The sequence below is a fragment of the Lissotriton vulgaris genome, chromosome 1_1 (assembly GCF_964263255.1).
Source record: "Lissotriton vulgaris chromosome 1_1, aLisVul1.2, whole genome shotgun sequence".
Taxonomy (NCBI): Eukaryota; Metazoa; Chordata; class Amphibia; order Caudata; family Salamandridae; genus Lissotriton; species Lissotriton vulgaris.
This window is the reverse complement of record NC_141685.1, coordinates 1,814,001,142-1,814,015,658: the sequence shown is the minus strand read 5'-3', so window position 1 is coordinate 1,814,015,658 and position 14,517 is coordinate 1,814,001,142. Positions and strand designations below refer to the sequence as shown.

The 14,517-nt window shown below is 40.3% G+C and overlaps 1 protein-coding gene across 1 annotated transcript in view; it reads left to right on the top strand.

Annotated features, from left to right (window-relative positions):
- The window catches only part of HCFC2 (host cell factor C2), a 245,069-nt gene that overhangs the window by 199,400 nt on the left and 31,152 nt on the right, over nucleotides 1-14,517 (top strand). The window contains exon 12 of the mRNA XM_086919162.1: nucleotides 903-1,188. Within this exon, the coding sequence (XP_086775288.1) occupies nucleotides 903-1,188 (286 nt within the window). The remainder of the gene's footprint in view (nucleotides 1-902; nucleotides 1,189-14,517) is intronic.

Sequence of the window (14,517 nt, the reverse complement as noted above, 5' to 3'; positions counted from 1 at the left end):
AAACCACACAGGACACTTCTATGCAGTCCTGATCTCTCCTTCACAATATTGAAATTGCGCCACACCCTTTACTTCTCAATCAGGTGTCTGTGCAGATATCAGAAGCTCTTGATGATGCCTTGACTGTTTTGAGAGAGATTGTAAATTCAGATGTGAAAGCCTCATGTGCCCTGTACTGAAACTAATTCTACATCTTTTTTGTAGGGAAGCAGAGTGATCCTCAATTGTAACAGAAACTATGACCATGTGGTCTTCTTTTACCTAGATCCAAGTCTCCAGTTTTTAATCTTCTTTTTGGCGGCTATGACTACCGTATAACAGTCCCTATGCCAATATTATTCAATATTTCATAAATTATATTTTAGTAAGATCTCCTTTTTTATTTCTTTAAAAAGGCATTGCAGATATACTGGCAATGTGGGACTGGAAAGCTCTGTAGAGCCTTAAAGTGGTATTGTAAGTGTTAAAATGTGAGTTTTAATAGGATTTGTTTTTCTTAAAATGAAAATTGTGTTCTGGAGTCCGGTGCATTGGTGGTGGAAATAATTTGTTTGTTTATAAATAAAAGAATATATTAATGTTGGTGAAGTAGAATTACAGGTAAGTAAGAGAAATAGATGCCTTTGATCTTGGACAATTATAAAAGCTTTTTATATTATCCGGAATAGCGGAGGGAATGCAACAAATATGTCTGCGCAACAGTCTTATGTTTTGTGTGGTAGGATTAATTCATCATCTAATATTTCCAGACTTGAACATAAAATCGAAAGATAATGTTGGTTTGCATTAAAATGCAAAGGAAATCTATGTTTGATGTTGAAATAATGTAGGTGAGGTATGGTTCTTTTCTCACCAAAGTAAAGTAATTCAAAATCTGTGTGTGATTTGTCACTGTTGTACAGAATGTAGATTGCATCCATCTTTCCTGGGAGACGCCTTCTTCCCCCAGCGGAAACATCCTCGAATATTCTGCTTACCTTGCTATCCGTACAACTCACCTACTTGAGAATCCACTTCAGCTTGTGTTCATGAAAATTTACTGTGGACTCAAGACCTCCTGCACTGTAACAACAGCACAGCTTGCAAATGCTCATGTTGACTGTTCCTCCAAGCCTGCAATTGTCTTCCGAATTTCTGCAAAGAATGAGAAAGGGTATGGGCCTGCCACACAAGTTCGATGGCTTCAAGGTAAGCAACATACAGAATGGCATTACTTTAGCATTCACATTCTCATTAGAAGTAGGGTTTTAATAAATGCAGAAGCATCCATCCAGTGTTTCCTGTACAACTCATACTTCATAAAATATCATCGCTGACATTCCGGGTTCCCCAAGGCCCGTATATGAGCCTCATTGGTAAGTCTCGTCCCAGTTCATCAAGACTGATATCTTGGACTAGCATGTCAGATAACATAAGACTCGTTTAACCCTGCCTTGGTTTCAATTATTGTGTGTCTGCTGGCTTCCATCCCAGTCCCTTTTCTTGTTCTTTCTGTTAGCCATTAATATTTTCGGAGTTGAGCGCTCAATTTAATTTATCAGTCATTTTTCTTTCTGTGGTCAAGGATTCTGTAGACCTCCTTCTTCCTTGAATTCCTGAAAATGTTGTGTACCTACTTTACAGCATGCAAGAGCTTTTCACAACTGTTTTTATTTATTCAGCAGATCAGCTCATGTCCTAAGCTCTTGCCATTAACATGTTACTTATGAGCTTTTTGATTTGCTTTCTGGATATATTCTGAAAATCTAACATTTTGTTGGGCAGTTTCACTCTGCGTTTTCTGGACACCATTGTATGCAAACAAGTAAAAAAATAAATCACACCAGGTCTCAATCTATAGATTGTTGGAAAGCACAAGCAGTTCTCTCCCCATATGGATTAGCGCCCTTTATTATCAACTATTTACCATGTGTACCTGTTCAGATAGCCACTGGTTTATAATGTATTGTCAACAGCTTTGGGCTTATTCTCCAATTGTTTGCAATGGACTTTGGTGTTAAGGAATATTTTACTTTGAAACACCACTGTGAAACCCACATCACTTGCTTAGCCTTTACCGTGTTTAGTATGGAGCATTCATTGCCCTCCAAGCTTTAGTGATTCACAGACGGGGAACTATACAACTTTGAACTTGCACAGCCACATTTGCCTCAAGGACTTGCCTATGACTATGGTGTTATTAGTGTCATCAGTGATGTCATGTAACATGTTGTGAGTGATGTAATATGTGAGGTCATAAGCAGTGCATGGTGGTACACGAGTTATAGTTAGCTTAGTAAACCTTTGCTTTGTTGAGTGAATTTCTAGGTTTTTTTCTTGGCCCTAAGGTAATATCCAATTACCATACCTAAGTATAACATCGCTATAACATTTGTTTAAACATATATATATTTATCTACCAAAATATTGTTATTTCAAAATTGGGATGCTCTTACATAATTAAGAAAATGGTTAGGCTGAGTAAACAGATTTGGAAAGCGGATGCTGTACTCATGCAGGCACCTCTCATAAACTAATTTTAGCCTCTTTCTACATACTTTAGGCCACAAATTACTAAACCCACAACTCCCCTCACATTGTAACTCTCTGGCTTCATGCCTGCATTAGCATCTCAGTATTCATTTACTTCAGCCTACTGTTCTAAATTCAACAGCTCCTATTTCTTAAAAATGACATTCAGGTGTGCTTTACATCATGTTAGCACTATAGTTGTTCACTAGAACTCTGTGGTGACACTGCAGTTGATTACTAAGGAGTTAAGTGATAAACCCCTGCTAATGTTGGTAGTACATGCTTGATCCTGCATTTTGTAATGTTTTACCGAAAGGGAGATGCTTGCAAACTCATAGAAAATGTGACCTCATTTTAGTTTGCTAGAGCACTAACTACTGACAAAGAAAACCCCTCATTTTTTTAATTTCTAAAGGAAATATTTTGTTTTACAGCTTTTTTTCCATTGAGATGGCTTTAGGTTTGCCACAATGTTGTCTTAAATACAGAATGTAAGTGCTTTAGTTGTTCATTATAACATTTTTGGAAGCTGCAGTGAAACACTGGGGAATCAACTGACAGGCGGCTGCTGCTCTCTTGGAAGTACTTGTTTAACTCAGAATATCAGGCTTTTTTCTCACATGTCTGTGGGTACACTGGACCCCCCTAAAATGTATCTTCAGAAGTTGTATTGATCGGGGACTGTGATAACGTTGAAACGCGAGGCAGTGTGTCACAGTGACACGTTCAGTCAGCATTTCAAAATTCCGTTAATAAAGAAAGGAATTACTCAGAAAGTGAGTTGTAGAGCGGGATTTAGAAAAACCATGAAAGTTTATTATAAAGTTTTAAAGTTACAATGCAAAACTAGTAAAATGCAGACGCTGCAAATATCATTTAAATAATTTATTGCCATGAAGGATCTCATAAATCCTAAATAATAGTCAACATTAAAAACAGACTAAGCCTCAAATATTCAGCAAAATCATTAGGAAATCGGACAGCCTCCCTAGCAGAGACCAAAAAGATCTGCCTCACCCCAAATTCTAGAGGCTATATAGTTATTTTCTCCAAAAGAAAGCATTGGAATTGCAGAATCATCACGATGTGAGCAAAGAATAACATTTTCAGCCAATCATATCATGGAACTAAGACTTGTCATATAACCCTAGCACTATAGCACTAACCGACTATATGAATATTGATTCAACCCCTTTAAACTGATGTCGTCCGGAGGTGTCAGAATAAATTTACAGCAGTTAACCATTGTGAATGAATGCAGTACCGTATGCGGGCATAAATGTTCTTGAAAATACGTTTCTGAAATTCTAGTAGACTTTCATCAAAATCGGTATAATTCAGAAATAATCAAATCCATATCTTGCTCTTGTATTGTCAGACAGAAATACAAATCGAGATTAAACCTAATGATGGGACATTCCTTTTGGACATGATGGTGTTCAAGCCTAATTGAGGCATAGGTAGCCAAAACAAGGAAAACACACTTTAATTGGTAAAAAAACAGAACAACAATGGTGTACAACAATAACAACACCTCACACACAGTTCTGTTGTGTCAAAACCTGGTGAACGTAATTTCCAGTACTAGCCATTGCATGACACCGCTGCCAAGCAGAAACTAATTTGAAACAATGAAGTGGAACAGTGCACCCAGGAATATAGAAGTCCACAAATCTTAGGCTTTGTAAAAAACTTTCTCCTTTTATTTAATTTCTATGTATTGCATAAAATCCATCAAAAGAACATCCAGTCAACGTGTTTCGTTCAAATAAAATGTGAACTTCGACAGGGCTGAGAAATTCTGCACAGTCAAATGCTGATTGACTTTCATGGTAAACTGTTCTTCTTCTTTCTCCTTTATGTCAAGATCCTAATGTTGATTAACAATGCAGTTCGGGCTTTTATCTGTTTGCCCCGTACACACCATTTCCTCACTCAGCAATTCCTGTTGCGTGCTGACAGCATGCAACAGGAATTGATGATTTATCTGTTTGCCCTGTACACAACATTTTCTCCCTCAGCAATTCCTCGTAGTGCACCCACTTCCCAAATAGCACCAATTTGACCACACGGGGTGACGGCCCTGAGGCCCATTTGAGCTGAGAGAGGGAGCCACCAGACGCCCGCCCCTAATGTTAATGTGTTTGGCCATGGGATGGGGCCCCTGGGGTCTCCTAAAGCTTGGGTAGAGGACCACATGCACCCTCACCTAATATATTTATGGGCCCCATGAAATGGCATACCCAGAGCAAAAAGTGTCTTGGGGAGGGGCCTATGCACACCACCACCCCTTTTTTTTAAATAATGTGCTCAGGGGACAAAAGTGGTTTGGGGAGGTTGGCTGAGGATGCCACAGACAGCAAGTTTATTGGGCTACGCCAACATTCTGGAAGAATTTCTCCATGTCATTGGACACAAACTATAAACTATTGTCTAACAATAACACTTTAGGTGGTCCATCATTAACCACTAACCTTTCTAAAAATGGTATCACTGCTTGAGTGTTGGGTTGCTCTACAAACCCCACTTCATTTCCCTTAGAATAATACTCTAAGACCACCAAAACAAACTTGCACCTTCTTAGTGCCATGAAGGGTCCCAAGAAGACAAATGCTATTGTTTCCCATGGCCGATTAGGCACATGTATATTTTCTATCTGCTTCTTCCTACACTCCAACCACTTGCCTACAGCAACACCCGCTGGCCATTGCCTAATTTTCATTTCAACATCACTGTCCATGCCTGGCCACCAAAATGACTCAGCCTCCTTTAACAATTGGTCATCCCCAGATGCTCCTGTGCTCCAAGTGTAACAACTTGTTCCTTAACGCACTATGCTTTATATTCCCACTTCCTTGATTTACTAATTTTTATTTATTCCACTATTACAATACTCTGAAACTCTGGTTGTGAAACATTCAAATTATTCTATCATATCCGTTGACTGGGTTGACATAAAATCAACGGGCCCGATTCACATAACTAACTTAAGACAAAATAATAAACTTACTACCATATTGGTATTCACAGAAGGCACTTACTCTTTTTGGTATTCACAGAAGGCACTTACTCATTTCGGTATTCACAGACGATAGGACTCCTAACTTTAGGACTCCTAAATGCCTTCTGTGAATACCGAAAGTCTTAAAATTAGGATTTTTCTCAACTTTACTACTACTAAACTGAGAAAAATCCTAATTTTAAGACTTTCGGTATTCATAGAAGGCATTTAGGAGTCCTAAAGTTAGGAGTCCTAACTTTACTCCTACTAAATTGAGAAAAATCCTAATTTTAAGACTTTTGGGGCACGATGTAGGTAATTCTAATTTACCACTTCTTAAATACCGAATCATACCGATTCGGTATTTAAGAAGTGGTAAATTAGAGGGGGGGAAATGTAGGTAATTTAGAATCGGTAAATACCGAATCGGTAAGATTCGGTATTTACCGATTCTGTAAATACCGAATCGGTATCCCCCATTGATTCCTATGGGCCTTGAAGCCCATAGGAATCAATGTGGAATACGGAATCGGTATTTACCGATTCGGTAAATTCCGATAGTTGCAAGGGTGCAGGGGATGTCACTTTGACACCCTCTTGCACCCCAATTCCGGACTTGTGTGCCATGTGGCACACAGACATGCCCTAAGGGCATGTCTGTGTGTCACATTGCACAGGTGTGCATGCACAGATGTGCATGCACACCTGTATTCGGTATTTTACCACCCAATTGTATTGGGTGGTAAAATACCGATTCTTAAAGCCCTGTGGCACTCTGACATGTGCCAGCTACATCTGCATTTACAGAATCGGTATTTTACAGAGTCTGTATTTACCGATTCGGTAATTTTACCGAATCGGTAAATACAGAATCGGTAAAATACCGATTCTGTAAATGCTTGCCCTACATCTGAAAACCGGGCCGTTTCCGACCGGTATTAGGGCACCTACATCGGGCCCTTGGTATTCACAGAAGGCATTTAGGAGTCCTAAAGTTAGGAGTCCTAACTTTACTACTACTAAACTGAGAAAAATCCTAACTTTAAGACTTTCAGTATTCACAGAAGGCATTTAGGAGTCCTAAAGTTAGGACTCCTAACTTCTGTGAATACCGAAATGAGTAAGTGCCTTCTGTGAATACCAAAATGAGTAAGTGCCTTCTGTGAATACCAAAATGGTAGTAAGTTCAGGATTTTGTCTTAAATTAGTTCTGTGAATCGGGCCCTGCCTTTTTATATGTGCTTCCTTGTACATAATCATCATTGAAGTAGCAGAAGCCCTTCGTGATTGAAGGTTAGTCCTACTTAAGATGAACTGTGGTTTGGCATCAGTTCTTAACGTAAACTTTTGGCTCCAAACACAGTTGCGAAATGTATTCACTCCCCAAACACAAGCCAATAGTTATTTTTCTACTTCTAAATTTGACCTTTCCATGTCTCTTAGTACTCGCAACGTACATACCACTGTGGATTCTCCTCCATTTCTGTTACAATTGCTCCTATTCCCTTGCCACTTGTATCAACTGGAATACAATTTTGTTATGTAGATCAAACCTCAGAATTGGAGCAACACTCTCAATTCTTTTGTGTTACACTCAAAAGTTGGATCTTGTTCCTTGACAAACTAAATACTTCTCTTTTCTTCATCAGCCTTGTAGGAGGTTTCATCTTATTTGCAATGTCAGCTGCTTCCTGCAGTGACATCTTTGCTTGATAGCAGTCTCTCTTGGATTTTCTTATCATAACACTTTACAACGAATTGGTCTCTGAAGAGACATTCTGCTAATGGGCCAAACAGGGAGCCACTAAGCCTCCCAATGTGTATTTGTAAGTATTGAATATAGAAGCGTTCCCTTTATCTAGGTAACGGCCCTCTGGGCACAGCATAAAGGATCAACTGATCTTCTGAATTTTGAAACACTTCTTTTAGTCATAAATTTTTCAAACTGTGTAAATGAAGTTCATCAAGTTTGAGTTTTATTAAATCATTAGCATGAATATCGATGTTTAATATCACATCCAGGATATTTCAGCGTTTTAAAATGTTTTTTACATCCATAGAAATACTTGAAGCGGCATGTTCCCAATGCATTTCGTGCTCATAATAGGCACTTCGTCAGGGGAATTTGTTAATAAACAATGAATCACAATGAGGGTCCATTACAAATCCTAACTGTTATTCCAAATCACAGTTTACATGAAAAGTACTATATCATTGTCGTCGTGAAGCACTCCTTCATAAAAGTAGTAGTGGAAATCATGATAGTTTAAAGCCAAGAAGTTAAAACCACCGCGTGTGACTCTCCGTGTTAAGAATCCAAATTAAAGTGAAGCGTGTCATGTTTTACCGCGTGCGACTCTTCGTGTCAAAAGTCCAAACTAAAATAAAGCGTGCCATATTTTATAAAGTGCATGGTTATCGCAATAGAGGAGAACAGATGTGACCAACACAGACGAGGAACCCGCTATTGTCAATACGTGACTTGGCCCATGTTATACGTTACCGCAATCGGGAAAAACAAAAAAGTACATGCACATCAATTACCGTTTAAAACAAAAAGTGGCTTAGCTCGTAACCCGGGTAAAGTTATAAGCGTCTCTTACCGCTCATCAAAGTGTTCAGTCTAACGTGTGTCTCCAAGACGGGTTAACAAATGCAGTGCGTCTAACCTGTTAGATATACCGGATGTAAACCTGGTGACAGCGTGTACTAGAAAGTGATAACGGACTGCAAAAACAGCCTGAAAAAAGTGCAGCCATTTTGTAACGGGATGGAACTCGTGTATATACTGTCGGCTATTATGAAAAGTGCTCCACTGTTATCAAAAGTGAGGTGATAGAATATTAGAGATGAGTAGAATTGAAACAGCTCAGAAGGAGTGTAATCATAAATACAAAAAAACAATATAAATATGAATGGAACAGTTGAAATGATAAAAAATGCATCAAGTTATGAATTCTCACAATATGTCACTACTAGTTATAGGGTTCACAGGTAACATGAGAGTTCCAAACGGTCATTGAGCCCATGGGGCTTCAAAGAATCGAGTCTGTATATTCATTGAGTCTCTTTTTGTAATAGTCTTCTGTTCACATCTTGGTTACCAATGTTGTAAATGGTTTAAAGTACCATAAACTTCAATCGTGAAATGTTGTGTCTCTGATCGTTGAAGTGTACAGCGATGGCTGATTTTTCGTTTCTCGTCCTTATATTGCTTTTGTGTTCAGTTACTCGTGTTTTAATCTTCCTTGTGGTTTTTCCCACATAGACCAATCCACATGGGCATTTAAGCAAATAGATTAAATTCATAGAGTCACAGGTAGCCGTTACTTTCAGTTGTATGGGGGTTCCACATCTGGGATGGTTAATCGTAGTCCCTTTAATAATGGCATGGCAATTGTTAGAATTGTGGCATGGTATTGTGCCCTTGAAGTTTTCATGGTTCATTGTCATTGAGCGTTTCTTTAGTAGATCTTGAATGTTTCTACTACGGGTATATGCATATCTTGGTTGACTCTGAAAAATTCCTTTGAAGTCTGGTTCACTCGATAAGATCAACCAATGTCTCAGGATAGATTGTTTTTTACGCATGACTTTTGGTGGAATATGTTGATACTATAACTGAACGTCTCTCTGTAGTTTTAGATGTAGTTATAAGTAACTCTGAGCGTGTTTTTGCCTTGCATTTGTTTTCTGCAATCTCCAAAATCTTAGAAGGGTATCCTCTTTCCTTGAATCGTTGGATCATATTTAGTATTTGTAGTTGATATTCCTCCGGTTCCGATACTATCCTTTTCACTCTGTATAATTGAGATGTGGGTAAGTTGGTTATGAGAGAGTTCTGATGGAAGCTACCATAATGCAACAAATTGTTCCGATCAGTAGACTTCTTGTATAGGGTTGTCCTGATTTCATTGTGATCAATTTGAACTAATACATCCAAATAAGCGATAGTCTTTTGATCTGTGTGGTATGTAAATTGGATATGGTCATTGATTTTATTCAAATCTTCTAGTTGTTGTAGTAGTAAGTGTTTGGGGCCCTGCCAAAGAACAAAGATGTCATCAATGTATCTGTAAAATGCTCTAGCATGTTTCTTCCAGTGATCACAGTTCAGAATGTAGTTTGTTTCGAAGTTAATCATGAAGATATTTGCGTAGCAAGGTGCTGCGCAATTTCCCATGCTAGTTCCTGTGAGTTGTAAATAATGGTGCTCCTGCCATTTGAAATAGCTTTGGTACAATGTGAAATTCAAAAGCTCCAATAGGAAGACTTGGAATTTTTGATCAAGTGACGATTGGAGTAGCATCGCTTCAGCTGCTTTAATACCAAGATTGTGGGGAATAGATGTATATAACGCCTGAACGTCAATGGTACATAGCCATATCTCATGATCCTCCTGAATGGTGATTTCTTTCAGCTTAATCAAAAAGTCTGTTGTGTCCTTGCTATATGTTTGAGCGTTAGTCACAAAGTCTTTAAGGTGTAAATCAAGGGATTGACCCACTGGTTCGTGTATGCTTCCTCTTGTGTGGACAATTGGACGCATTGGGGGTCGGTGTAAATCTTTGTGGATTTTGGGAAGCATTTGTATGGATGGAATAGATGGAAATTATTTCATTAGAAAATTCTTGGTTTTGAGAGAAATCGTACCTTCGTCAAATGCTCTTTGTAGAATGTCAATGAGGTTTGTTTGAAACTCTTTGGTGGGATCATTAGTCAAAAGGGCATAAGTTTCAGTATCATTCACATGAGCGTTCACTTGTGTAATGTAAAAGTTGGTATCCATCACCACCAAGGCTCCCCCTTTGTCCGCTTTTTGAATCGTGATATCAGGATTGTCTGATAGTTTCTTCAATATGTTGAATTCTTTTTTTGACAAATTCTGTAATTTGGTGCGGCGTCTAAAATCCATTTTGTTGATATCATGTAGAACCAGCGATTCAAAAGTATCTAAGGATTTGTGGCTGATTGGTGCTTGAAAAGTACTTTTTGATTTCAAATGTTTCAATTGAGGATCCGGATCTTTATTTGCATCAGAAACTATAACATTCTCAAAAAAATGGTGTAGCCTTAAATTACGCATGAATTTGTATAAGCTGATGTTCAGTTCAAGCTTGTCTGTGTGATGTGTCGGAACATATGATGTCCCTTTTTGTAGCACATTGATTTCACTTTTGTTGATCTGATAAGTAGAAATGTTAATCGCCAGTTGTTTGCTTACTTCTTCTTCCTGTTGGATCTGCTGCTCTGTATATGGGCTTTCAGGGCTGACGTTGATGGTCCGCTTTCTTTTACCCCGCCGGGGTCTCCGTGATCTGTTGGGCCCTCTTCTAAAAAAAGAACATTGGGAGGAGGTTGTGAATTGTTACGAGATTGTGCACCTCTCTCTCTCTGTTGTGGTGGTCTGTTATCTCCTTCTGAAGACGACGTTTCCGTCTCAGTGGTGTTGGTTTGAGGTTTGTTTTGGCGTCTTCTCGCGTAGACCTCGGCCCAGGAGTACACCTCCCCCAACTTATAATCTATGGTGTCTCTCTTAAATTTTCGGACCTTACGTTCATTAATTTCTTCCGTATATTTATCAAGTTGTTGGTTGATATCACTGATTACCTTTTCCCAATCTTCATTGTTTAACATTTCTTGTAGCTCATTTTTGGTTTGTGAAATATCCTTGTTAAGTTCTTCTATAAATTTAGATAACTCCTCAATTATGAGCAAAATAAGGTCTAGCGAACATTTGTTGAGTATGGCATACCAGCGTTCGACGAATTTTTGGTTGTTCTTGCATAAAAGAGGTTTTAGTGGTACTCTTAGACCTCTCGAAATCCTCTGTTCCCGGTGATACCGAATCAGGGTGCTGGCATGTAATCTCTGATTTACCTCACGTTTCGTGAGGTAAAGTAATTGTTTGATGTTATTCTCTTTGCTTTTCTTATTGGGGGTAGTAGTGGATTCCTCATCGATCAAAGCATATATTTTCGGTGCGTCATCTGCGATATATCCAAACGTTTCCGCTCTGGCGTCAGTTAGTTTAGTGATGTCATCATAGGTTGCCATTGTGAGTCAGTAAATTTCTAGGCCGTGCTCCGGTCAATGGTGAGCGACTCTGAAAAATTGATTCTCAATATGGATAGACTGGGCACAAGCTCAAATTGAATCAAAGGTGAGGGTTGTTGCGTGCCTCGGAGGTATCATCTGGTCGGACTGTAGGTGTGACTCACTAGTGAATATAAAAGCGTTCCCTTTATCTAGGGAACGGCCCTCTGGGCACAGCATAAAGGATCAACTGATCTTCTGAATTTTGAAACACTTCTTTTAGTCATAAATTTTTCAAACTGTGTAAATGAAGTTCATCAAGTATGAGTTTAAATAAATCATTAGCATGAATCTCGATGTTTAATATCACATCCAAGACATTTCAGCGTTTTTAAATGTTTTTACATCCATAGAAACACTTGAAGCGGCATGTTCCCAATGCATTTCGTGCCCATAATAGGCGCTTCCTCAGGGGAATCTGTTAATAAACAATAAATCACAATGAGGGTCCATTACATATCCTAACTGTTATTCCAAATCACAGTTTAAACGAAAAGTACTATATCATTGTCGTCGTGAAGCACTCCTTCATAAAAGTAGTAGTGAAAATCATGATAGTTTAAAGCCAAGAAGTTGAAACCACTGCGTGTGACTCTTCGTGTTAAGAATCCAAATTAAAGTGAAGCGTGTCATGTTTTACCGCGTGTGACTCTTCGTGTCAAAAGTCCAAACTAAAATAAAGCGTGCCATATTTTATAAAGTGCATGGTTATCGCAATAGAGAACAGATGTGACCAACATAGACGAGGAACCCGCTATTGTCAATACGTGACTTGGCCCATGTTATATGTTACCGCAATCGGGAAAAACAAAAAAAGTACATGCACATATTTGTAAGTATCCACAGGTTCCCTTGTTAACTGTTCTGTTGAAATAAATGTAAATAATCTGGTGCTAGACTGTTTTGAGTTTCAAATTGATTTTCAAGACTTTTCACTGCTTCTTCATATTCATCCAAGACTTCACTTTCCACTGGCACTATTTCTGGAAGACGTGCAAACAATTTTTGGCCTTCCATTCCGAAACAGTCCTCTAAAATATATCTCTTTTTACTGGCTTGTAAGCGATTTCTGTCAACAGGCCCCAAATGCACATTAAGATTGTGCATCTGGGGGGGGAGGTTAAACTGGGACATGAAGAAAAGGTGGCGGCGGTGTCATGGTATTCATTTGCATGCACACAGGATAATTAGAGCATGTGTAAAAACAATTGAAAAACATACTACGCAACTGGCTCTGTTTTTCAAGGCTGAAGACAAAAAATCCTTCAAAATGGAACATTTATTACTGCCATGGTTCTGTAATGCTGCTTCAGACTCTCATTTTGTTCAAGCAGTATTGTCTTTTTTTCAAGGCTGATGGAAAAAACATGCACTTCAAAATGGAACATGTAGTACGTATGAGCCTGTTTCTGTCACTTTGCTTTTGGCTCTCCTTAAGGCACATGTCACCACTGGCGTGCAGCAGTCGCACCGCATGCAAGTAGCAGCAACCTCTCCTGTTCTCACTAATTTTATTTTACTGGGCGACTTCAATATAAACAGTGAAGACCCCTCTAATATGGAGGCAGCCCAAAACATCATTGATCTGGCTACACTAGGCCTTAACCATTGACCCTTCCAGGTAGGTCTCCCCCCCTCCACGCAGCACCGCCTGTGCCCGTTCTCTTCCTCGCTGCCCCGTGTCTCTCTGCCTGGTTTATCCTTGTGCTCCCCTCGCGGCCCCCGTGTCTCTCTGCCCGTTTTTGCCTTCTGTTGCTTATGACCTTTCTGCCTTCTGTGCCACTCGTTTCCCCCCGTTTTTTGTGACCTTTCTGCCCTTCTTGTGACCTTTCTGCCTTCTGTGCCACTCGTTTCCCCCCGTTTTTTGTGACCTTTGTGCCTCTGTGCCACTCGTTTCCCCCCATTTTTTCTGACATTTCTGCCCTTTCTTGGGACCTTTGTGCCTCTGTGCCACTCGTTTCCCCCTTTTTTTGTGCCGTTTCCTGCCCTTTCTTGGGACCTTTCAGCCTCTGTGCCACTCGTTTCCCCCCGGTTTTTTGTGACCTTTTCTGCCCTTTCTTGTGACCTTTCTGCCTCTGTGCCACTCGTTCCCCCACGTTTTTTGTGACCTTATCTGCCCTTTCCTGGGACCTTTCTGCCTCTGTGCCACTCGTTTCCCCCTCAATTGTTATGCTCTTTTGCCTTCTGTTTCCTTTGTTGCCGCTGCTTCCCCTGCGGCCCGACCCCCTGACTGCCCATTCGCTGCCCGCCTCCCAGCTGCTCCTCCCTCCCACCTCCCTATATAGGCCGGCCGCTGCGCGGTGAGGAGAGCGACCCTTGACCTTTCCAGGTAGGTCGCTCACCCTCCGCACAGCCCCGCCTGTGCCCGTTCTCTCCCTCGCTGACCCCCGTGTCTCTCTGCCCGGTTTTTCCTTCGGCTCCCCTCGCGGCCCCCGTGTCTCTCTGCCCGTTTTTGCCTTCTGTTGCTTAGCTGCCCCTGCATCTCTGATGACCTTTCTGCCTTCTGTGACACTCGTTTTCCCCCGTTTTTTGTGACCTTTTGCCCTCTGTGCCACTCGTTTCCCCCCGTTTTTTCTGACCTTTTCTGCCCTTTCTTGGGACCTTTCAGCCTCTGTGCCACTCGTTTTCCCCCATTTTTTGTGACCTTTTCTGCCCTTTCTTGTGACCTTTCTGCCTCTGTGCCACTCATTTCCCCAAGTTTTTTGTGACCTTATCTGCCCTTTCCTGGGACCTTTCTGCCTCTGTGCCACTCTTTTTCCCCTCAATTGTTGTGCCCTTTTCTGCCCTTTCTTTTGACCTTTCTGCCTCTGTGCCACTCGTTTCCCCACGTATTTTGTGACCTTATCTGCCCTTTCCTGGGACCTTCCTGCCTCTGTGCCACTCGTTTTCCCCTCAATTGTTGTGCCCTT